This window comes from Eulemur rufifrons, chromosome 4 (genome assembly GCF_041146395.1).
Source record: "Eulemur rufifrons isolate Redbay chromosome 4, OSU_ERuf_1, whole genome shotgun sequence".
Taxonomy (NCBI): domain Eukaryota; kingdom Metazoa; phylum Chordata; class Mammalia; order Primates; family Lemuridae; genus Eulemur; species Eulemur rufifrons.
In genome coordinates, this window is record NC_090986.1 from 82,509,065 (window position 1) to 82,534,236 (window position 25,172).

Below are 25,172 nucleotides of genomic sequence, written 5' to 3' on the forward strand. Positions count from 1 at the left end.
AGCACACGTTTATCTGGGGTCAAGGAATGTGGATGGCTGCGCAAAGGGAGCACAACCGGCTTTTCCAGGGGAGGGAAGACGTCCGCTCCCCCCACCCCACAGGAAGGATCATTTGCGTATGTGTAGACAAGAAATGCACAGAGGCCAAGGCTCCCTGCAGGCTGTGCTGCGCGTAGGCTCCTCCTGTCCACGGAAAGGCAAAGTCTCCCCGCGTCCCGGGTTCTCAGCCTGGCCTCTCATGGCGGGAGGGACAGACAGTGCTCGGGAAGTCACTCGGCCTCCAGGACTACCTACCACAAAGCAAGGCTGATGCCACTGCTGAAGGGCCAGTTCCAGGGTTAGTGAGGTCGTGCTGTTAGGGGGTGGCCACAGGGCCCAGAACCTCACACGTGTTTAGGAAATACCAGCTATTGTCACTGTCCTTTCAAGAGACATTAGACACCTCTGGTGGAATGACAAAGGCAGAATGAACCAAAGTCAAGACCTTCCGATCTCCAGACCCTTGGTCGGTGCAGCATCTGCTCCTTGAGCCGAGCATCTTGTTCCAGTTTGACAGGCTCCTGGGAGGTGATACCTTCTTCCCCATCCTGATGGTGACCTGGGCAGTCAGGGTGGCTGGGGACGGAGTTGAACATGTGTGTCTGCAATCACCCACAGGGACCTCCCTTATACAACTCCTCCATTGAAGTCTGTTATCCAGTTAAAGGTACACACACGTACACACAGACATGCACACACATACACACATGCACACACACACAGACACAGGCACGCACACAGACACATGCACACACACATACACACACTGACATACACCGACACACACACACACAGCCACACGCTGGTCTCGCTCAGGCACACCAGCCTAGCCTGTCACAGCTGTCCTGGCCAGTGAACTGCCCAGCCTGTCATCCTGTCATCCTGTCATCCTCTCCACAGAAGCCAAAGTGATCTTAACTTGTCAACTGGATCAGGTCACTGCCTTGTTGATCATCTTCAATAGCTTGTTTTTGAATTAAATCCAACCTCGTCGTGGTCTCTGAGCCCCTGTAGGGTGGGATTCTTGCCATCTGCTGCCTCCAGGCCACAGACTCCACAGCTTTTGCACACACTGTTCCCTCTGCCTGGAACCGTCTCTGGTCCTTCTGACCAGGACTCTCCTGACCAACTACGGAAACAGGCTCCCCACCCCCACCCTATAACTGACCGTGTAAGTTTCACCATGTCTTTCTGACCCTTATCACCATTTAGAATACTTCTGCCCTCCTACTGGTCTGCCGCCCGTGATCTGTCTTACCCCGGCTGAGTTCTCAGGCCCTGCAGGAGCACTTCCTACCTCTTTGCTGAACGATAAAAATCTTTTGTGGTTGACAGAGCCTTCATGTCCTAATGACAGGCAAGATAAATATGCTCTTTATCATCGCTGGTGGGAATGTAAATTGATACGGCGTATCTAAGGGTACAGTTGGCAGTTGTGTATCAGAGCCCTAAAAAGGCTCTTAATTCCATTTTGAGGAATCTGTTATAAAATAATCAGAGATGTGGTACAAGATTTAAGGACAAGATGTAGCCTTTTAAAGAAAGATGAATAGTAGGAAATAAATCACTGGGTGGGAGTAGAGCTAAAGCACTGTCGCCGTGGAATACTGTGCAGTCATTGACATCCCGTCTTCAGTGTTAAAGGAAAAGGCACGTGCAGAGAAAGTCAAAGTCTCAGGGCAGCTCCTCAACTCCTTATGCAAAAGAGAAGGTAAAGGCCTCGAGCACCTGTGTTGAACGGCCCCACAGAGCAGTCAGGGGGATTCCTGCTAACATCCCATGAGCAAGGACATGCGTTGTGCCTGCATCTAGCACCTAAAACTAAAGCCTGCTGGATTCCACACTCGTAGGAATTGCAGGTTTACCTGACAGGTAACGCGCTGGAGACAAGACAGACTCAGACATCCTTCCACCCACCCAGGGACAGCTCCACTGCTGATGCTTCCTGCACGGCCTTGTTTCACATAAACCACACATTTCTTGGCCTCACAAGAATGTAACCGTTGCCTACCTCGTCAGCTCCCCTGCCCACATTTCCCTTCTGTCTCTTGCCTTTAAAATGCTGAAGGTTCCAACCTCCCCTTCGGGAAAACCGCCGCAGCTTGTCTGCAGTTCGAGGGGCACCCTCAGAACCGCGGCTTCATAAACCGCCATGGATTGAGATTTGTGTCTCAGTCATTTATTTGGGTCGACGGGCAGAACTGAAGACTTTACTTCAGTTTTGCCTGAAAATAAATATATGTGTAGAAAAACCCCAAAGAAATAGCTACTTTTTCATTTATGTATATGACTAGGTAGTGAGATTCAGGGTGATTTTAATTTTATTTTTACTCCTGTTTATTCTAAGTTTTTCTAAATGAGCCGCAATATTATAATCGGAAAGCAGACTGTTTGAAAAAGCAAAGACTCCGTGAATGCAGCCTGATCTTTATAATCTGAGATACTCCGCCTCCCCCATCAGATTTAAATTAACTTTGCCATTTTTTCTAAAAAGTGCCTAGGCTTTAGTGGGTCAATGAAGCAGTGCTTCCACAAACGCCCTCTGATACGGGATTTTATTGTCTTTCTCTGTCGAAGGCTCAATAAAGCTACTTGGTACACCAGTTTCATTTCTGGGATTCCTTAAATTTGGTTTTAGTTCAATTGACAAATATTTGAGTGTCAACCTTTTGCAAGAGTAGGTAAGTACACCCGTCTCTACTAAAAATAGAAAGACATTATATGGACACCTAAAAAAATCTATATAGAAAAAATTAGCCGGGCATAGTGGCGCATGCCTGTAGTCCCAGCTACTCGGGAGGCTGAGGCAGTAGGATCGCTTAAGCCCAGGAGTTTGAGGTTGCTATGAGCTAAGCTGACGCCACGGCACTCACTCTAGCCTGGGCAACAAAGTGAGACTCTGTCTCAACAAAAAAAAAAAAAAAAAAGAGTAGGTAAGTACAAACATGAAACTTACTTCCCACACAGCTCCTGCTGTGAAGAGACTTCCATTTCAAATCTAACTCCTTTCCACCTCAACCCAAGCCCAGGTTAGACCTTACAGCTTTAGGGTCTGGTCTGGGCGCTGCCAGGAGCCCCCGCCTCGCCCGGCGGGGAAGAGTGAGGACTGTCACTCTCAGCTGGTGTTTGGAAAGCATCTGCGCCTTGTCACAACTGGAGTGAGAAGGCCATTTCCACACTGCCCAGCCACCCTGCCAGGCTTACCAATTCTCTGGAACTCCTAATGGGAGATTAGTCCTGGGATAATTGCCGCTGAACATAGACATTAAAAACCTTGAGGACAGCAACGTGAATTTAGCTTAAATAGCCACACACAATGCACACTGGATGTTAGAATCTGTCTGTAAAGCAACAAGGACGGCCCCTTCCCTCTTTCCTGTTCCCACATGTGTCCCCCGAGAGCACGGTGACTCTAAGTATCCCTTTTCCTGTCCCAGAGATGCCCATTCAGAGTCCTCAGCAGCCGATGGCCCTGAGTGAGCGACGGTGCTGGACGAGGGGCCGTGGGCCGGCCTCTGGGCGGAGAGAGTTCGACCCGGCCATTTCCAGGTTCTGCCAGATCAGTTGGTGCTGGGGGTGCAGTGACCAAACCGCACAGAGCTCCGTTCCCTGCAGCACCCCTGGCGGATGACAGGCCCTCCGGCGGGGTCGCCACCGAGAAACTGGGGCACTCCAGAGGCCCAGGCTGGAGCTTGGGCTGTGAGGGAGGGGTGCAGAAGGGAAACCCCACATTTCCAAACCTTCCACAGATAAGCACAATGACAGGAGGGGAAAAAAAGGAAACTGCATCTCATTTTTTGTGTGTCCTGGGCTCTGCATTCTAGAAACACTTGAATCAATGAGAACACCACAATAAGACCTGGTTTTATAAAACGTCTTTTACTTAAAAACGAGGCCTCTCCAGGCCTGTGGACATGAACATGGCTGACAGGACATTGCCGCTGGAGAGCGCCTGGCACCTGCTTTACAAGAAATAAATATCGAGTACCGAAACCACAACGGCTCTCCGCTGGGGTTGGATGCTGGTGACACCCCTTCGCGTCAGCTGAGCATTCTGAGTTGGGGTCTGCAAAACGGACTCGGAGCTCAGAGCTGGTGGCAGGGGTGGAAGGCCATGGGGGAGGGGGACAAAAGGGCTGGAGAGGTGACGAGAGGTGACACGGTCAGGGAAACAGTCATGGCCAGGTGGTGAGAGCCTTCAACAAGGGCGTCCCTGAGTAAGAACTGAGGTCCTCCGTGCAGCTGTGGCGTGAATCTGCCACCACTTCCATCTCCTGCAAATCTTTGGCTGCGTTAGCCGTACCTGAGCAAGGTGATTACGAAAATATATGTTCTAGGGGATTCACAAGAATCTTGGGGAGGTCACTGGCCTTTAATGGGGTGCGGGAAGGCGGCCTAAGCAATCCTGTCTGGGGCTCGAGGCAGACCACAGCGGATGCCTGGGGTACAAGACCATTTAACATCAGGGAGTTTTACGTGCATATAACAACATGTCCTTCCCTAGACCAAGACCTTGAAATTCACATATCTAATATAAGGAGATGGGATGAGATGAAAATCATATATAAATAGTTGAATCTCAGCTTTAAAGTACAAAACCTCAGTGAGCGTCGGTCACGTGGCTTTCTGCATGAACGCTTGCTCGTGTGCATTTTGACGACGTCGGTGCTGCAGAGGGATCTCCTGGCGAGTGCCCAGGGGACAAACAAGAGCATCCCCAGGGTGCCGCCGGGAGCCCCAGGAAGGGAGGTGGTCTCAGTAGTACATGTTCTTATCCCACCAGCCTGCAGAGGCAGAAACAGGTACTGAGAAACGGACAGTCCACTGAAGTGGGTGAGGACAGCCTCAGAAATCACACTGCTACTCACTTCCAGGATAGAGCCTGATGAAGAGCTTCCGCCCCTCGTCGTACACCCAAATCAGGATGGCGTGTGGCACGGCCACAAACCAGTACTGAGCCCTGGGAGCAGAAGGGAGGGAGGTGAGTCCTGGCTCGTCCAAAGGGACAGGCCAACCTGGCCAACAGGCAGGGACTTCCTGCCCATTTTCCCTGCACTCCTAAAAAGACAGCAGATCCGCTGGGTCCCACAACATCAAACTTGAAAGCTCCTCATTTGTCCTGGACTGTGACATCTGCCTGTGAAGCACCCTGGGGGATGAGGGTGCAGAGGTCTGGCGAGGTCTGGAAAATCATCTCCTCTTGTAGGAGGCTGTCCGGTCACAGCCTCCGGCTCACAGAGCGTGAAATCAGGGTGATCTCTCTCCAAAGACTTTGGGAGAAGAACCCCCGGGAATATCCCCGTGTTTCCTAGCCGTGACAGCTCAGAACCTGGCTCTGCCCCCGAGGCTGCTGAAGGGGAACTCACCTGAGCATGGCGAAACTCAGGGCTGTGACACTCCCGAGGCCATAGCAAGCGAGCAGCCCGACGACGATCTGCGAGAAGATCCCCACCCAGATGACTTTATTTCTGCAACACACACAAAAGCAAACACATTCCGACCTCACCCCTGGTGGCGTCAAGGCCTCGCGCATTACAGGCCCGGCCAGAGCTGGGTCCTGCGACCCCCAGCCGAGGGTCACCCTGGCACGGCAGCCTGGGGCTGAGCCGTGCGTGGGCCGTACCTGAAGAGACCCTGCTGGAAGATGGAGTTCCTCCGGGTCTTCCTGATGATCAGATCTGCTATTTGCTGGACAAGGATGCCAACGAAGAAAGCCGTGTAGCCGGCCCATTCTAGGTGTCGCCTCTGGTACCGAGTCTGGTCGTGGGCAGAGAAGGAAGTGACCACGAGACCCAGAGGAAAACGTCAGGAGGTTTCAGCGCAGTTCTGTACGGATTCACTGTCCCCGCCTCACCCAGGTTCAGAGCAGACCACCTCCCAGCGTTTGGAAGGAAACGTGTTTTTCCTTGCACCAGGTGAATAGGGAAAGCTGGTAATTTATTTGGCAGGTGGCTGGGCCGGTCAGTCGTCCATACCAACAGCAAAGCTAACGTAAAAAGTGAGCTCTGTGGTACAGCTGGGGAGATGAGGCTGCATCCCTTGTCCCGGCAAAAGCCAAACCAGTGTCACAACAGGGCCCCGAGCCCCGTGAACTGAGCGTTCACTGTCTCTGTCTCATCAGGGCCATTCAGGGACATGCAGGTTCTGGCTGAGTCCCGCCGGGCGGTGGGGAGAACCAGGCGACGCTGCCGCAGGGCTGTGGTCACTCACCCACTCCTGGCCGTAGCTGTCTTCCAAGTCGTTCACGTAGTCCTTTTCCCATTCCACCCGCAAGTTAATGAGAGCGAGGGGCAGAAAGCCCTGCTGTGCGTAGACGGTGAAATACACGAGGAAGGCTCCCAGGGCTTGCATGAGGCCTGGAACAGTGAGACGTGGACGCAGCTTCTGTGACGGCTGCAGAGAACTGCCCGGTCCCGTCCCAGCCCCTTCCCCATCCTAACCCCACGCCCCACAGCAAAACCACACTCCTGACTGCGCCCACAGCTCCACTGAATTCTCAGGTGGGCCCTGCGGTGACAGGCAAGCCTACCGATGTGCAGGTAGGAGTACACGGCAAGGGGCATGTTCACCAGTCTGTCCCTCTTCTTGTGGCGAGGCTTCCTGTTCATGATGTCACTCTCGGCTTTCTCGTAGGCCAAGGCAACGGAGGGAATCTGGAAGGGGAGAGGAGGGTGACGCTCACCCAAGAAGGCTCTGCTCTACCCACACAGGGACGCAGGCAGGGCTGGGTGGGGCGACTGCTGGATGGTGCTGGGGGACAGGCACCCAGCCCGTCCAGGCTGCGGGCCGTAGGGGTGCACTGTCCGCGCGGAATTTAAGAACAGCAGCGTTGAAAGTCAATGTTTGCAGCACCACCATGTGCTGGCAGTTCCAAACAACGCTGGGTATAAGACACTTTCCCCCGCAAGGAGGATTTCTGGTGCCACCCCCTCCCCTTCAGGTGCCACCGGTTCCCCAAGCAATGTGGCACGACAGCGGGTCTCTCCCAGCCCCACCCGGGGACTGTGAAACGACAGAGGGCTGTGCCCGACCCCCAGACTGCTCGGTGCCGGAGGCCTGGGCCGGGGCCACAGAATCTGCATTTCTTTCTGTCTCTTTATTCAAAGACAATGAAGGTGTAACCACTTCCATGATTCCTGCCCTGGAAATCTGGGATAATATTTTTTGTTTAGTTTCATTTAATTAAAACTTTTCTCTTAGACACAAAGTCTATGTTGCCCAGGCTGGATTCAGATTTCCGTGATCCTCCCACCTCAGCCTCCAGTGTAGCTGGGACTGCAGGTGCACAGAGCCCAGAATTTGCATTTGTGACAAGTGTCCAGGCCTGGACCGTGAGCGAATGTAAAGGGCTTGGGAAATGTCCTATCAACCGTGGGGACCTCAATCCCCCCAAGGTGGAGACAGCTCCCACCTCCCTGCCACGTAGGGATCAGCTGGGGGCCAAACCAAGCCAGAGGGGAAGGAGGCAGCCTGCAGGCCCCTTTCCGGCTGTGGGTTGGGCCTGCTCTCTCCTGCTTTGCCCCTGAGCCCGGAGCAGGGCTACAGGGGTAACTTCCACAGGGCTTTCTTTAAATGGATGCGTACTGGAAAAGAGGACGGTTTAGGTGATGTTATCATAGGGCAAAGCTTTATAAAGTCTCAGTGGCCACGACTTCTTACTGTGTTCAGGAGAGGGGTGTCCCCATCTGATTCTGCCACTTCACAAGGGCGGATGTGGGGTTGTCACTGTAGCCACTCGGCCCCCAGCGGCACAGGGACAATTAGGGTGATAGCTTCACCTTCCCCAAAGAAGTAGGAGGCATGTGGGCGGAAACTGATCACTGGCATATTTCCTTTTCCGGACGGTAGAGAGTCAGGTTTAGAAGAGCTCTACATGGGGTGAAGTGGTTTTAATCACCAAGCATCTGACAGGTGTCTCTGGTCCCGTGCGTGGAAGTGTGGTCTGTGGCCCGGCAGGACCGGGGCCATCTGGGAGCCTGTTAGGACCGCGGAGCCACAGGCCCCCTCGGGCCGAAGTCTGAGAAGCACCAACTGAGTCGTCTCCCGGCCCTTGAGGGGAGACCCTGCACTCGACACGCCCCGGGGTGCCAGCCCTGCGCCCGGAGCCACTTACGATGTCTGTGCCCAGGTCGATGAACAGGAGGGTGATGGTGCCGATGGGCAGGGGCAGCCCGGCGATGATGTAGATGAGGAAGGGGCAGAGCTCGGCGATGTTCTTGGTCAGGGTGTACGCGATGGTCTTCTTCAGGTTGTCAAAGATCAGGCGGCCTAGGCAAAGACGTGTCTCCTCACAGGGCTGGCCGCCAGCCTCCCCGGCCACCCGGGCCTCGGGGAGACCACCCCTCCGATCCCACTCACCTTCCTCCACCCCCGTGACGATGGACGCGAAGTTGTCATCCAGCAGGACCATGTCGGCGGCGTTCTTGGCTGCGTCGGAGCCCGCGATGCCCATGGCGATGCCGATGTCTGCCTTCTTCAGGGCCGGAGAGTCGTTAACTCCGTCCCCTGTCACGGCCACGACCGCGTCCTGGGGGCACCCAGGGAGGAGACGGAGTGAGTGGGCCCCGGGGTCATGGGTCGGCAAGAGCACCGCGGCCTCCCGCAACCTCGAGATGAGTGAAGGCCCGTTTCGGGGAAAGGTAGAGACAACGTCCCCGAAGCAAGAACGAGCAGCTCCGAACAAGACGTGCTAAAGTGAGAAAACCCCAGTGTGTGCGGCAGCAGTCGGAGGCGTTTTGTATCTTATGTCTGCAGGTTTTTTGTTTTACATCTACATTTTAAAATCTTTCTCTCCTCACGCCTGCCACAGGGGCCAATGCTTCCCCGCCAGAAGCCCCGGCTCCCGTGATAAGATGCAGAGAGCCGGCCGAGCCCTGCGGGGAGCGCCGAGCAGGGAGGCAGCGCCCCTGGCAGCGGAGAGGGCAGGTGACGAGGACAGGCACAGAACTCTCCCTGGACAGGTTTGAGGGCGTCACAGCCTGATCTGCGGCGCAGACCTCCGGGCGCCGCGGCCCACCCACCTGCCTCTGACAGCCCTCCACGATGATCAGCTTCTGCTGCGGGGACGTGCGGGCAAAGACGATTTCCGGGTAGCTGGCTAGGAGTTCGTCCAGCTGCTCCGGGCTCATGTCCTTCAGCTCCTGGCCGGTCACGACGGCGGCCTTGGCATCCCTGGGGAGGCGCAAAAGAATCCCAGTGAGGCCCAGGGCCGGACCTTGGGGTGAGGCACCGTTCTAGGCAGGACATGGGCTGGAGCCCAACGCCCTCGACAGCCACGACCCTAGGGAGTTAACAGGGGTTATGAGCACTGGGGACACTTTGGTCTCCATTTCAAGATAGCAAACTGGGTAAAAGGGGGAAAAAAGACCATTTCCTGGTGTCTCATAACAGTAGGATGACAAGCCAGAGCCTTTCCCTTGCTGGCACAGGTGAGTGGCGGCGTTTGGGCACAAGGAGGGGAGACGCTGCCTGCTCGTATGTTTTGGGTCCTAGAATTCCCTTACGCCAAACACAGAGGTAACAATTCTGTGCTGTTGTTCAGTTCAGATCTGCAGAATCCGCTACCTGCAATGTGCTATGTAGGCAGGAAAGTTCACCGAGATCTTCTCCGAGCACCAGTGTCACCTGCGCGTAACCGCAAGGTTCGAGGGACTATTGACCGTGCAGAGCTGACCGCGCCCTCCCCGCTAAACCTCCTCCGGGGCTGCCCACTGTGCTCCAGCAGACCCAGCACCCCTGGGCTGCCCCCAGCCCCGCAGGCGCCCTCGGTTCTGAGACCCCCACACCCCACCTCCCCACGGCCTTCACTGGTCCCCTCCCTTGCCGGGAAGGGGCATTTCTCACTCGGCTCCCCTGGGCTAACACTCCACATTTCAGCCTCCAGCTTGAACACCACAGGCAGGAAACACGGCAGGCCCTTTTCTTTACGTTTTATAAGTTTCGAGCTTTGTAGGTCTGTTTTTCCTCTTTTCGCTAAATATAGGAATTCCAGCACTCAAACTACAGGCCTTCCTCCTGCAGGTAAAAACTATCACAGTAAGGCCGGGCGCGGTGGCTCACGCCTGTAATCCTAGCACTCTGGGAGGCCGAGGCGGGTGGATCGCTCGAGGTCACGAGTTCGAGACCAGCCTGAGCAAGAGTGAGACCCCGTCTCTACTAAAAATAGAAAGAAATTATCTGGCCAACTAAAATATATATATGCAAAAAATTAGCCAGGCATGGTGGCACGTGCCTGTAGTCCCAGCTACTCGGGAGGCTGAGGCAGGAGGATCGCTTGAGCCCAGGAGTTTGAGGTTGCTGTGAGCTAGGCTGACGCCACCGCACTCACTCTAGCCTGGGCAACAGAGCGAGACTCTGTCTCAAAAAAAAAAAAAAAAAAACCATCACAGTAAGAAAAGAAGGAAGGGTGTCTCTTTCCCCTGACCCCTGCCGAGCTGCTATTTTATGGGTCATGAAACCAGAGCTGAAGAAGAGAATACGCAAAACGTTCACAAAGGCACCCACTTCACTCGGTGGGGTGACTTGGATCAAATGGACAATCCGCTCTTCCCTCCTGCGGCCATCGCCAAAGTGGCAGAGCCAGGACGCAGTTCCATCCCGTCGTGACTCCTGACCGAGGGGAGACTGTAAACGGCATTTCCACGCACCCTCCCACGTGCACAGGGACAGCGGTCTTCCCCTCCCCCACGGGGCGGAGACAGAAGGACCACGTTCAGTGCACGCCTCCCAGAGGGATGATGGAGGTCGGTCTGGACACCAGGGAAGCCGTCAGACTGTCAGAGCAGTCAAGGTTTCAGGAGGAAGCACGTCGCCTGCGCTGGCTGGGTGCTGCGGGGGGAGGCTGAGGACACCACTGTCCGCAGGGACGTCCACCCGGCAGGGGTTACCGCTAGGCTCAAACTGGACAAAGACCCGAAAGATCCTTGAGCGGGAAACCAAATCTCATCACACAGGGAAGGAAAAGGGCAAATAGTCACGCAGGGAGGGGAGACGCAGGAGGTGCAGGAGTCATCTTATACACAACTTTCTTTAAAAACTGCTACAATGAAAAAAAATGTACAATCCAATTATTTGTAGTAAAATAAACAAGCCCCAAAGCTGTTTCTGGAGAGGGATGTCACCATACAGAAGAGCATTAGCAGACGCAGACCTCAGACACTGCTGCTGTGCCCGAGGCGGGATCCCGCTGGGCTGCCTGACTCGGTCACTGGTGACCAGCGGCTCTGTGTCCCCGAGGCCTGCGTGCTCGGGCAAAGTCCGGCCATTCACCGGTCTTTCCCTTCCCCCCACATGCATGAAAGTATAATCCAGCCAACGACATTTCTCTTCAACCTGAGACTTTGGAGTCTTTGACTCGTTCAATCCACCCACAGTCCAGGCCACGCTCCGCCCACAGCCGCCCCTCAGCCCCAGTGTGTCCAAGATTCTGACCACGGCATGACTGGTGTTTCTCTGTCTCCCCGGCAGGTGGGATGTTCCCAAGGGTGGGGACAGTGCGTTCTGTTTGCTACTGTGGCTCCAGGTCTAGGGTAGTGCCTGTGTGCAGCTGGCACTCAACTAGTAATTGTTGCAAGAATTAGTAGGCGAATGAATGGCTAGACGGATGGACTAAGGGATAAACATGATTAAAAGAATTAGGAGAAACAAGGAAAAAAGCTTTCTTGAGGAAGCTTTCATTCTATATACTACCAAATAGGAAAGAGAGTAGGTTTACATAGCTACACTGTTTGAAGCCAGCTGAATAGATTAAAAACCCAAGATGCTCACTAGGGGTGCATGAAACTCCAAAGGTTCCTACTATTCCTAATTACACAACTGGACCACGACCAAGGAATTGCATATAAACCATTTGTTTCAGTTTTTCTTACTCCAAACTGGCGTGTATGTTTTCAGATCTGTTCCACCAGATTTTGAAATTTCAGACAAGGAATATTAGAGGGCCATTTTCATGATATCAACACAGTGCCTGGCACATATTAGGTGCTCAATTAAATTTCGACTGAACCCATGGATATGTGGATTATAGATCAAGCCAGCCTGCCATTGCCCAAGAAGGTGTTTGGCAAAAAGGTGATTTGCTCCAAATGGGGCTGCTCTTTAGAGCCAGCAGGGCCGCACGGGTTGGAGCCAGCGCGTGTGCTGGGCTGGTTCGGTGCTCACCGCTTGTTCACTTGCTCCACAGCAATGTTGAGGCGACTGGCGATGTCTTCCACTGTCTCACTGTTGGCCGAAATGATCCCCACGCTCTTGGCGATGGCTTTGGCTGTGATGGGATGATCGCCGGTGACCATGATGACCTAGAGCACAGAGGAGAGGGCCGTGGACACCGAGGACTCGGCCGGCCAAGCTGGGGACAGGTCAGTGTGGCCTCCTCCCCACGGCCTGGGAGGACGCGGTTGGGGACCGCTGTGGTTTGCCAGGGGCAGTTCTGGATGGGAGACAGGACACACTAACGCCATGGGGGCTGCTCCCGCTCCTAAGCTGCTTATGCTTTTTCCTCTGACATCAGAGAAAGCCCCTCCCCCGGGAAGTCACTGTGTCTGTGACAGGGCCGGTTCATGTCTACTCGGGGCAGCCCACGTGGCTTCCGCAGTCTGGATGCTGACGGGGTGACGGAGCTCACGTTTTGGTTTCAATATCACGAAGATCAATGGACGATGGAGGCTGAGCCTCAGGATTTGCCATAAAGCCTTTCATGGTCTATCGTGGTCTAGGGCCGGTACGGCCGCTTCAGGGCACGGGGAGGTTCTTCTCGCCTCCGTGGTTTTTCCACAGAGACACTGTCATTTGCTTTTACAGGACAGTTACTGACATCTTAGCACAGTGAAAGAGGAGATTTTAAAAAAGGGGATGATGACATTTACTTGAAGACACCTAAATACGGGCCATGTCCCGTGACCAATGTCACTAGGAAGGAGTCACCCACATGGAGACCTTCTGAGGCAGGGACAGGCTCCCACCTTGATCCCCGCGCTGCGGCACTTGGTGACAGCGTCCGGCACAGTGGACCGAGGGGGGTCGATCATTGACAAGAGCCCCACAAAGCAGAGGTTGGAGGTGGGGAAGTTCATGGCGTCCGTGTCAAACGAGTAGGTTTCTGGGAACTTGTCTGTTGGCAGGTAGAGGTGACAGAAACCTGGAATGGGACGAATTTGGAAGTTAATGAAACCAGGATGAGAAATGACAAACGGAAAGGCGGGGGGGACATGTCAATACACTCTCAGTCCTCACTATTTTACCAGTGCCTTAGAATGTACCGGAATTGTTTGCTTCCTTCCATGCTGTAATGCATGATTTTTTTTTAAGGAAAGACATATTTCATCTGAAAATGATTTGCTGCGTGCTCACTAGGCTCTGTGTTATGGTCTAGAGATACGAAGGCCAGGAGTGCACAGCCTCTGCTTCTGGAGACGTCCCGGCTCCGTGGGGGCGGAGAGCTAGAGACACGGCGTAGCAAAGGCTGAGCTACGCTCCAGCCGGCCGGAGAGAAACGTCCCCAAGGGGGTCACACGTGCAATGAGCCTCAAGGGGGCACAGAGGTTTCCAGGCAAGGAGGGAAGGATGGGGGTGGGAAGGCCATTTCTGGCAGAGAAAACAGCACGTGCTACTGCACCAAGTGGGCAAGGCACTGGGGCCTGAAGCGGAGCCGTCCGAGGGTCCGTCTTTAATCAAGATAAGCACAGGAGAAAGGCTGTTAGGACCAGGCAGCACCATCCTTTCCGGAAGACATCAGCCTCTCACGGGCTGAGACAGAAGGACTCCTGTGTCTGGCGGCAACGCCAAGATCGCATGACCCTCTCGTCAGCTTGTGCAACAAAGTTTCCTCAGGGGCCCACTGCTTCGCCAACTGCAGGCAGGCAGACCCGGAAGGTCAAACTCGAGGCTCCCGCAGCGACCCGGCCAGGTGGGGATCCGTCCACCTGCTGCTGAAAAGACCACCTGGCGCTGGGGCTACCGGCAGCGTGCCTGCGGCATTGTTACCTCATGTGTGCGCTTCACCTGCTTTAGGGACGCCCTAGCCGTTAGGAACACACACTGCACAGAGTCCCTCTCTGCTGGCAGGAGCTTTCGTGGTGTCCAGGGAGCCTTATCATCCAGTGCGCACTTCCGTGTCCCTGACATCATCACTCTGGTCCTGAACAGGCGCCCTTCCGCCAACCCCGGTCCTGGCGACAGGACGCTGTCCCCGAGGTGCCACCTCAGGTGCCACCTTAGGCCCTCCCCCACACCCACCTTTCCAAGGTTCCTTCCCCCCAGTACCTCCCGTCTCCGTTGTGGGCACCACTGTTTTCCTGGTTGCTAAATGGGGAGCTTAATCATTTTCAACTCACTCCTCTCCTGTAACCAGGGGTTAATCTTCCCAGTTCTGCCTCCACCAAGGCTCCTGCCCGGACCCCTCCTCCACACGCCCCCTGCCCCAGTCAGACGCCTGTCCACTTCCCCTGAGCGAGGACAGCCACCTCCCACGGAGCCCTGGGCTCCTCTCCCTGCTGCCACCAGGCCCCTGCTCACCCAAGCCTGCGGCTCTGGCTGGTCCCTCTGCTGCAAAGCCCTCGGCCTGCTCCCCCGACCGCAGGCCGAAGCTCGATTCCTCACCCGCAGGCTCGCGACCTTCCCTGTCCCTCCAGCCCTGCTTCCTGCCACTGCGCCAGCCCGTCTGCCCGGCAACCCCTTTCTGCCCCCGTGCTGGGCGAAGCTGTTCCTTCTGCCCTAGATACTGTCCCCACCGCCCTCCACGTGCTGTCACTCAAGGCCGTGAAGACGTAACTCCTTCCAGTCTCCCCGATCCTGCCTCCCCGGACCCCGCCCTGCTCGGCGCTGTCGCACAGCATCCTCCCCTCGGTGCCCCTCCTGTTCGTCATATCCCCCTCTGCACGCTCCAAGTGACGCCACGGCCACGCTGCTGGATGACAGGTGGCCCGCGGCGCCTGCCCCGGCCTCCCCGCTCACCCAGCACGCGCTCGCCCAGCCCGCCCAGCTCCATGTAGGCCGTGTGGAAGGCCTTGGCCGTGCTGGCGTCCAGCGGCTGCTCCTGGCCGTTGATCATGATGGTGCTGCACTTCTCCAGGATCCGCTCCGGGGCCCCCTTCATCACCATGAGGAAGCGCTTGTCGCCGGGGTCCTCCGTCTCGTGTATGGAGAGCTGGCGGGAACGAATCGGCTGTCAGTCCAGGAAGGTGAAAAGCACTCCCATCTCTCCCCTTGTCCTCAACACGTAAAGGAGGAGGAAAACAATGACATCCTGGCGTGCTCTATCCCTTTTATCTCGGTGGCCAAGTAACACGCAGAGATCTAGACTTGGGCCCAGCCCAGGGAGGCACAGAGTCTTTCAGACAGAAACCGGCTGCTTTAGGGAGGCCGGACGTGTCCGTCAGCCCGTGAAATCCTGTGCCTTGAACAAGATCCCCGGGGTGCCGGGCAGAGCTGGGGGGCTGTGCACCTCCGCATGGCTCCCGCTCCGCCCGCTTGCCGTGGGACGGCCGTGTGAGACCCCAGCTGTTCTGAGCTCAGGCGGGACCAGGCGGGACCAGGCGGCAGGGATCCTGGTGCCTCCTCTCGGCCTCAATCTGGAGAGAAAGCGGCCGGGGTGCGAGGGAGGGGACAGGATCACGCACAGCCCTGCAGGACAGCCGGGCCCTCAGTGTCACAATCTTAATGTGAACGCCTTGACCTAGCAATTCTACTGCTAGATCCAACCTAAGATAATCAGAAAAAATGTCAAAAAAATCCATATACGAGAATAAAATGACTAACTCTTACACCTGCCAGACACTCTTTTGAACACTCAAGAGGAACCTCAGGAAGGTGGAGCATTTGGGAGAAAATCAGTTATAAAGAGCAGCCCTACCATTTGGGGTCTAACGGTTCCAAATCAGTAATTCCTGGACTGTTGGACGTGAACGAGAAATGCCAAAGCAGCCCCAGCGGGACAGGGCAAAGCCGGCGGCAGCTTCTTTAATGGCCAAGTAAGAACACTAAGGATAAAACCAACCAGCCAAAACCAAACCAAACCAAACCCTCCCATCTATTATTACCGTCATTTTCTAAAAGCTGGGGCTTTTCACATTTAACGAGCAAGAAGCAGCAGTACTTTCAGGGGCGCCATGTGCCAGGCACTGCTCTCGTGCCACACACAGGGACGCCTCGTGCCACACACAGGGACGCCGCCCGTCCTCGAAACAACCCGAAGCCACAGGCTCCACTGTTACCATCGAACCCTTTGCAAAGGCGGAGACTGAGGCACCGAGGGTCAGCAACTTGCTCAAGGTCACGCTAACAGTGGCGGAGCCGGGATTTGAACCCAGGCGAGCAGGCTCCAGAGTGTCCCTGCCCTTGATCATGGAGGACACAGAGCGTAATCTTTTAAACTAAATACATTCATCTGCATATAAAACCATTATAAGACATTGTCCTAATTTTCTAATTTGCCATAAATCCTTTTACATATTTTCAGGGAGTAGTCTGTTTGGGGCCTTGCTGTCCTAAGATCACTGGGACCCGACTTTCTGCTTTCCTTCCTGCAGTGGAACAGACACCAGACACCGCCCGAGGCCGTGACATCCGAAGCCCTGTTGAGGCCGAGTGGCTCACTCGTGCATGCAAAATGCAAAATGGCTCTAACGGCCCCACGGAGCAGCTCTGACCTCTCCCGTGGGAGCTCACACGGGCCCTCGGCCCTCTGCAGGCCCACTGTGCGCCCGCGCCCCACCCAGCCTGCACACGGGGCCTCACGGGACCTGCAGTTTCTCACTTCTCCCCACGGGGAAGGCCACTGCCACGGGACATGGAGCCCAGCAGGATCCCGAGGTCATCTCCCCCGGTCTCTCCACGGTGCACGCGTGCTCTCCACCTCACGTCCTCGCCCGCCTGCCGCAGAGCGGTCGTGAGAACGAGGATTTGACACACGTGGAAACTGGCACTGAATGGCTACCGTGGACGGTCACCCACTCATTTTCACTTAGGTGTAGAATAAGACATCCGATTTCCTGGCTTTAGTATTTCACATCACACATTTCTGTGAGTTGTGTGTTTAGCTGACTGTGATTCCTTATTGGTTCATTATGCACAAGGATGACATCTGCAAGGCAGAGTTCTCCTCCAGCCTCAATTCTGCCCAAAGATGGGTGGATAATCACCAGAAGTCTCCCTCCATGCACACACACACATACACACACACACACACGCACACAATGCACACACGCCGTCATCCTATTCACGCACCACACACTTATGCAAAGCCCGCGTCATCGTCCCTGTCTCCAGCTCGGGACTCCGGGACTCCACGGGAAATCCCATCTGCATCCGGACCTGGGCTACCAACCCGTCACTCACGGTAACACGAGAAGGATGCAGACGCTGACAGTGTGGACCCTGTGATGAGGGGACAGACCTGGGCAGGGACAGCCACTGTCTTCCTGAGCAGTGGGTGCGAGGGGGATCCCGGCCACAGCACGTCGGGGACCCGAAAGCCACAGGCGACCGGCTGAGAGACCGTCCACGGTCCTCACAGAGGGCAGGGCTCGCCCTGCGGCCAGGCCTGAGCTGTCCTGCCTCTGTGTTGTGCTAGAACAATCCTGGGCTTTGGAGTCAGACGTGTGAGCAGTGGGTGTGCCACTCAGAGGCCGTGTGACTGTGGGCCCAGCAGCACTTGCTAAGGGCCGTTTCCTCGCCTGTGCCCCGGCCTGCTGTGCGGATCACGCGAGACGCCACGGGCGGGTGCAGGGCCTGACGTGACAGGGGTGCAGCATCCGTGCTCACCCCACACCCGCCTCTCCTCACCCTCCAGGATGCGGCTGTTGCCCTTCACCTGTGCAGAAGTTACCTGGTGGTGTGGCGGCGGGGGGTGTGCGTGTGTGTATGTGATGCAGACGGATCATTCCCAGGAGCATCCAGGCCCTGAAAAGATCTGCGCCTTCCCTTTCTCCTGCAGCCCACATCAGAAGGAAGGGGGCCAGCAGGGGACACCGGACCCGGGCTGGCCCAGTGCCCAGGCCTGTGTCCCCAGGGACTGTTTCTGAAGTCAGGTACCATTCAAAAGATGGGTCGGCCCAAGGAGACCTGCAGGTAGAAACGTCATTCTAGTGATAACAAAGGTGGCCAGGTGTCAGGAAACACTCACCTGAAATTTGTTAGTAGAGTTAAAAGGGATTTCAGCTACTTTGCGGTTTCTTTTTCTAATTTCCATCACGTCACCCAAAATGACCTCTGAGAATTTCAAAAGAGCAGTTTCGGAGGCATCTCCAACCACGACTTTCTGGGAATGGAGAGAGAGAAACAAATCCTTGCAGCACATGGTCTGGTTCTTTTATGCTTGTTTTCAGCGACCCAACGTGTCTTTAGCGCGGAACCCACTTGCTCCTGCGGGAGCTCACGGTGCAGTTGGAGACAAGTCCAGCACCGGCACCCGGCACGCGGCACGCGGCACCCGGCACCCGGCACCCAGCACCAGCACCCGGCACCCAGCACCGGCACCCAGCACCCGGCACCCGGCACCAGCACCCAGCACCCAGCACCGGCACCCAGCACCCGGCACCCAGCACCTAGCACCGACGCGGGGCAAAGGCAAGAATGTGAGACAATGCTGCCCCCTGCTGGTCCCGGGGAATCCAAAGCCGCTGGAGCGCTGCCAGCGAAGAAAAAAGCAGGATCCTGATGGGCGTGTTTGGAACCGTGCACAGAGGAGCAGAGAACCTTCTAGAAATGGAATGCAGGAGCGCAGTGCGAAGTGGAAGGCTCCTCTGTGACTGCTCAAAGTGCAGGAGGACACGGAGGTGTGGGGGGTATGGACGGCCTGAAAGGCAGGCTGAGGTCTAGACTCAGGGGCAGGAAATAGGGAAGCAAAGTTTTTGAGCAAAGTTAGATAAAGAATAGAGTGGTGTTTACTGAAAATTAATGGGATTCCAGGAAGACCCCGGGAGGGATAAACTGGAATTGGGGAGGCCAGTTAAGAGGCTGCTACAGCTATTCAGATGCAAAGTATTGGTGATAATAGAATTATAAAACTATGTGTATTTTGAAGCAAAAATGACAGAACCCAGAGACCCACTAGATGTGAGGAAAGGAGAGAGTCAGAGAGGACTTCCGAAAGCTTCGGCCCCCTGACAAGTGGAATGGTTATGTCACGGGAACACAGAAAGTCCAGGACAAGAGATTGATTGGCAGCCAGCCCGGGTGCAGGAGGAAGGTGGCAAGTGCAATGTGCTGAGAGGCTTCCAGGCGGCACACAGCTGGTTAGAATGACCAGAACTTTCTGCATGTCCCGTGCTAGCACCGTACAAACTTTACTCAGCTGGAGAGAGTAAACCCAGCATCCATCAGAACAGAGCAAGTGAGATCTAATTGGGTGTCATTTAACACATTGCTTGCCATGCGAGTTGTATTTAACTCAGGCTAGTTTTGAGCCCGGGGCCTCGTGAAGCAAAACCCTGCAGCTGGTTCATGAAAATCTTACTTGTTGATGTTCTTATTGTTACAATTAATATTGACAATTTAATTCTAAAAACGTGGATTGCATTGCATGTAACTCACACACAGAAAACAACAAAATAAGAAATTAGAAAGGATCCTTTTGTTTTAATAAAACACCATGGCCCTGGGGAAAATTTTTTTTCTTGTATGGGAGTCAATGTGTTAGGACCCAGCGCCACGCACCGCGGGAGCATTACCTTCATGATGGGGACACTTTCCTGTCCTGGCTTGAACTCGGCCCGGTTACACAACGTTATTATCTTGGATAAGGAGGCCCAAGTCTGGGAGCTTTGGTCAAAGGCCTGGTCTGGAAGACGGAGAGAGAGCAGCAGCTGCTGTGGGCCGGCCCGCCGCCCACGGTCACGGTCTGCCCCGCAGCTCTGAGCCCGCAGACCTGCGCCCAGCCCAGCCCCGCGGGAGTGCTCGGCCTCACGCCACACCCAGCGCTCCAGGAGACCTACTGGAATGGTCTTCACTGGTGTCCGCCACGAAGATCTGGTTGTCGAACCACAGATGGGCCACAGTCATCCTGTTCTGGGTCAGAGTCCCGGTCTTGTCGGAGCAGATGATGGAGGTGGACCCCAGGGTCTCCACCGCCTCCAGGTTCTTCACCAGGCAGTTCTTCTTGGCCATCCGCTTGGCGGTCAGCGACAGCGTCACCTGACAGGTGGGGGAGACAGAGACAGGGAAGCTTGCAGGAAACCTCACTGTGAACACGGGCTCCTAGCACAGAGCTAGCTCAGCTCAGCTGCGGCCGTTTCAGGAGGGAGCTCAACTGGCCTCAGGAGCAAGGTCTGGCTGCCCGCTGGCTGCCCTCTATGCCACAATCCTTTTTAAAAAATTAAATAGGAGACACTTCTCTTGTCCCTTCATTCCTTGAAGAAAGTGATCCCGAGGGGCCCACGGGCAGCGACGGCAGGCCGGGTGCTGCAGCCGGTGCGCAGAGCGGGAGGGAGTGTGCCCCGCGGCTCCCACCTCTGCCCCTGCGTGAACACGCAAGAGAGGCCCGGGCCGTGCGGGCCAAAGAGGTTGTCTCAAAGGACGCACTTGGTGCTTTGGGGAGCCAAGAAGCATATGCATTGCCTTTTAAGAGCTCTATATTTTAAAGTTTCCTTTAAACCCCCAGATCTCAAAGGCTTCGTTTGATGCTAATTTCCCCAAATTACTATCTCCTTGAGTCAGAAGAGACCTGGAATTCAAAAACTTCTCTTGCCTTTGGTCAGGGCCACCAGGCCAGGGATCACACGGTTACAAAACTGGAAACAGGAACCCTCTCCTCCTGCCCCCGGGCCTCCCCGGCAGAGACTGGGCGGCTGTTATCTAAGGACAGACCAGCTGCCTCGCACAGGCACAGGGAGCGGAGTCTGGGGAGGGGCAGTAAGGGCTGGATTCCTCTGCAGGAGAAAAGGGAGGAATTTTTTTTTTTGTCTGAGAGAGGGAAGCAAAGTGAGGCCAAAAATGTAACAATGAGCCTGAATTCCTAAGTTGTAGGAATTGCCAAGGAAATGTGGGGAAAGCAACAGGCTTTCAGAAAATCTGTAAGTGGTAGAGTCTGTCTTATCTAGATCTTAATGGGGCAAAGTGACATTTGTGGCTTGCAGACAGATCTGAAAATACACCATTTTCAAGGACAATGGATTCAGATATTAACAACGTCACAATCCCTTTTGACCCTCTCAGAGAGGGTCTATTCAGAATGTTCCCTGGCTGTCCCTGCGGGAGGGTGTGTTGCCCTGGAGGCAGGTGACGGGGGTCGTGTGCAGGTGGGACCCTCCCCGCAGCGTCCACAGGGTCGGCTAAGGCTGCCCAACAGCACGGACTCACGGTGACAGTGGCCAGCAGGCCCTCAGGCACGTTGGCCACGATGATGCTGATGAGGAAGATGATGGCATCGATGATGTAGTACTGCATGCACACCGCGATGATGAAGAATATGATGCCGATGGTGACGGCCACCCCTGCCACAATGTGAACAAAGTGCTCGATCTCAATGGCAATGGGCGTCTTCTCGTTCCCAACTCCCAGCGCCAAGGAGGCGATGCGGCCGATGACGGTGCGGTCGCCCGTGCTGATGACCATGCCGGTGACGGTGCCTACAGGGGAAGCAGACCTTTCGTTCCAGGAGTCCTCAGCTGTGGGGACATCAGAGCCTGCTACAGCCCTCCCGGGGCCTGCGTGACCAATTGGCCTGTGGCATCCGTCTTCCAGGCCCTTCGACTCCAGTGGTTCCTCTGGGACAAGCTTTGTCGCAAGGCGTGGCAAAGAGACAAAGACACGAGGTCCGGGGAGGGAGAAGGCCTGTGGGTGGGCACGTGGCCTGAGCGACAGCCGGCCTTACCTTCCAGACAGGTTGTGGAATAGAAGCAGATGTTCTTTGTTTCCAGGGGGTTTTCGTGGCTGAACTCAGGAGAGCGGGACTGGGGCTCAGATTCCCCCGTGAGACATGAATTATCTACCTAGAAGAAATGTTTAAAATGGTTCAGAATCAGGCACCTGGTTCCCTGACTCTCGTGCTGAGACCAGGAAAGACAACAGAGCGCCGGCCAGCTCCCGGCACGGTCCTCAGGGTGGGCGCCCTGACGCTTACCTTGCACCCCTGAGAAAACAGCACCCTGATGTCCGCGGGGATCCGGTCTCCTCCTTTAACCTCCACGATGTCCCCCACCACAAGCTCCTCTGCGGGGATTATCTTCTTCTCGGAATCTCGGATGACGATGGCTTGCTGCAGAGGAGAACGTGACAGACACCTCAGAGCCTGGCAGGATGCCACGTGCTGCACCACACCCAGCCCCAGCACAGGGCAGTGGAACCTCGAGGTCAGAGTGGCAAAAGTGAAACTGAAGACTGCTTCACCCCGGGCCCAAGCCTCTAAGACTATTTTATCTTGAGCTCACAAAGATGTTCTTGCAACCGGAAAAGGCTGCCGTGGTGCTCCTCTGGCGAAGGGAGAGCCCCGGCCGCAAGGGAAGGGAGACAGTGAAAAGCAGCCGTCCGGCGGAGCGTCCGGAAGAGCACTGGGCGCCGCAGGCTTGATCGCTCCTGCGAAGGTCCAGGGAGCCTTGACGGGCAGGCTCAGGCTTTGTGGCTCCGCAGGAGTCATCGCCTCCACCCGGGACCTTTCCCTCCAGCGGCAGCTCTCAGGCCAGGGACAGCGGGGTTGTCCTGCCCTGGACACCCAATAGGGGTTCCTGGGGGGACAGGGGAGCACTGGGTTCCCCACCGAAAGCATTTGGGGGCAACATGCCCCGGGATCAGGAACGGCAGCAAAAAGGGCTGCGGACAATCACAGACGGTCTCCTTGGCTGCCAGGGAACCGATTCCCTGAATTCTACAGGTCCCTCCCGGAGCCACCCGATGATTGTCCCCAAATGCTGAGAGCAGGCACAGAAGATGTCATACAATGACGGGCATCTTCCTGGATTGAGCCTCACGCGATCACCTCCAACCCCTGTGCGGAATGGGGGTTCAAGCGCTGCCCACGCTCCCTCGGACAGCCAAGCCCGGGCCGAGCAGGGCCCCAAGGCCGCGGCCCCGCCATCCCCTCAGCGCAGCCTTCCTCACCCGCCACTCACCTGCGGGATCATCTTACTGAAACTGGACATGATGTTGGTGCTTTTTGCCTCTTGGTAATAAGCGAACATCCCCGTTAAAATGACTACCAGGATAAGTACGGAGCCCAGGTACACCTGGGTGGGGAGGAGGAGCAGGGTCAGAGAAACAGGTATCAGGAATGAGCCGGGGCTGGGGCTGGAGCTCTCTGTGGGGGTGAGACACGGGCAGTTGTGTCCTGGTGTCACTTACAGGCCACAGAACCCACCTCTGTTACCTGCACGACTCGCTGATGTGCAGGGAGTTACAGAGCTGTGCAGGCACCCCCACAGTCCAGCCTCGGGCCCGCCCATCCCTCCGGCAGACCCCTCTTGCCCCCGGTCACTCCCTGCCCCCATCCGCCCCCTGCGCCCCCCATCTGCTTCCCGCCTTCCTGCTCTGCACGAGTCCCAGCCCCACGGGCTGCTGCCTCTGGTGGCTTTTCCCTCCACTTCCTGTGGCCCATTCAGGTCTCAGCAGGCACAGACACTCTCTGTGTTAAAGGGAGAGACTAGCTGTGAGGACACAGAGCCCAGAAATACTTCCCATGGACGTGGGTTTTTTTCCCCTCAGGAACTGAAGGTGTTTTATCTCTCTCTCTTTTTCAAATCTATGCTCGCACTGCCTCTGGGGCATCAGAAAGTCAGATGCCACTGCTGTTTTATAGCTAGGAAAACTGCTGGTTATCCCACACCCACGCGGCGACTGACCCGTGGTAGAATCCTGCTTCCAGCCCTGTGCTGTGCCCACGAGGCCTGACTCCACGGCCCTGTCCTGCCCCGGTACCAACTGAGCAACCAGGAGGGGACGCCAGGGCCTTACATTGTCTAGGGAGGAAGTGGAGTCGTTGGAGTACAGAATCCCATAGGCGATATAGCACAGGACGGCCCCGATCCACAGGAGGATGGAGAAGCCCCCCACCATCTGCCTGAGGAACTTGATAATCTCCGGCGTCTGCTTGGGAGGGGTGAGGGCGTTGGGCCCGTCCCGAGCCAGCAGCTCGGCAGCTCTGGAGCTGGAGAGACCCTGAGAAAGCCAAGCAAAAGCAGACTCAAACACAAACAGTACGAGTTAGACACTCCTCCTCCCTCGGGGGCTGAGCTTCATAGTTTTGTAGCTTGTGGTTAGGTGGGCATTAGGTCATTAAATATGAAATGTCTGATTTCCAATCAAAAGTGTGGCTTATTATATCTCAAACAAGAAGCAGTACAATTAATCCAAGTATGCACCTAAACTACTGAAATAGTGTTGCTATCTTAACAGTAGCTTGTTTGTGCCAGCAGCGAGGAAGCCTGGAGAGCGAGTGGTGATGAAATCACTAAAGGCATGTTCCACAGCTTGTTGAGAATTGAATATTTTTCCCTCCAAGAGGTGGCCCAAAGCCTGGAAGAAGTGGTAGTCAGTTGGTGCAAGGTCTGGTGAATATGGTGGATGACAGAGTTTCCAAGTCCAGCCTCTGTAGTTTGAGGAGCGTTGTTTGTGTGACATGTGGTCAAGTGTTGCCTTGCAAGAAGATTGGCCTGTCTCTACTGACCAATCTCAGCTGCTTAATCACAAGCATCCTCATCATTTCCTCTAATTGGTTGCAAGAGACATCTGCCGCAATGGATTGACCGGGTTTCATGAAGCTGTAGTGGATAATATCAGCGCTGAACCACCAAACAGACACCATTAGCTTTTTTTGATGAATATTCGGTTTTGGACTGTGTTTCAGCACTTCATCTTTATCCATCCATGTGCTGAACCCTTGCGATTGTCAAAAAGAATCCACTGTTCATCACACATAACAATACGGTGTAGAAATGGTTCTTCTTTGTGTTCTGACAGCAAAGAAAGGCAAGCTTCGAGACAACGTCTCTTCAGTTCATGCAGAACCCATCTATCCAGCTTCTTTACTTTGCTGATTTGTTTCAAACGGTCCAATACTGTTGGGATGGTAACGTCAAACCTTGCTACTAATTCACGCATAGGTTGAGATGGATTTGCTTCCACTACAGCTTTCAGCTCATCACCATCCACCTTGGTCTCAGGTTGCCCACGTGGCTCATTTTCAAGATTAAAATCATCAGAACGGAGTT

At 55.3% G+C, this 25,172-nt stretch overlaps 1 protein-coding gene across 1 annotated transcript; it reads right to left on the reverse strand.

Annotated features, from left to right (window-relative positions):
• Positions 1 to 4,606: 4,606 nt before the first annotated feature.
• ATP12A (ATPase H+/K+ transporting non-gastric alpha2 subunit) lies at positions 4,607 to 24,033 on the reverse strand. The gene is made up of 20 exons (XM_069467470.1): positions 23,917 to 24,033; positions 23,079 to 23,192; positions 22,094 to 22,228; positions 21,845 to 21,962; positions 21,331 to 21,599; positions 19,968 to 20,166; positions 19,704 to 19,813; positions 18,158 to 18,292; positions 14,989 to 15,181; positions 12,999 to 13,174; positions 12,199 to 12,335; positions 9,060 to 9,210; positions 8,398 to 8,566; positions 8,153 to 8,307; positions 6,569 to 6,692; positions 6,250 to 6,395; positions 5,663 to 5,796; positions 5,406 to 5,507; positions 4,908 to 4,999; positions 4,607 to 4,823 (listed from the first exon to the last, which is right to left on the reverse strand). Exons 1-20 carry the CDS (start codon positions 24,016 to 24,018, stop codon positions 4,795 to 4,797), a joined length of 2,790 nt encoding a protein of 929 aa, XP_069323571.1. The 5' UTR covers positions 24,019 to 24,033; the 3' UTR covers positions 4,607 to 4,794.
• Between the last annotated feature and the right edge of the window lie 1,139 nt (positions 24,034 to 25,172).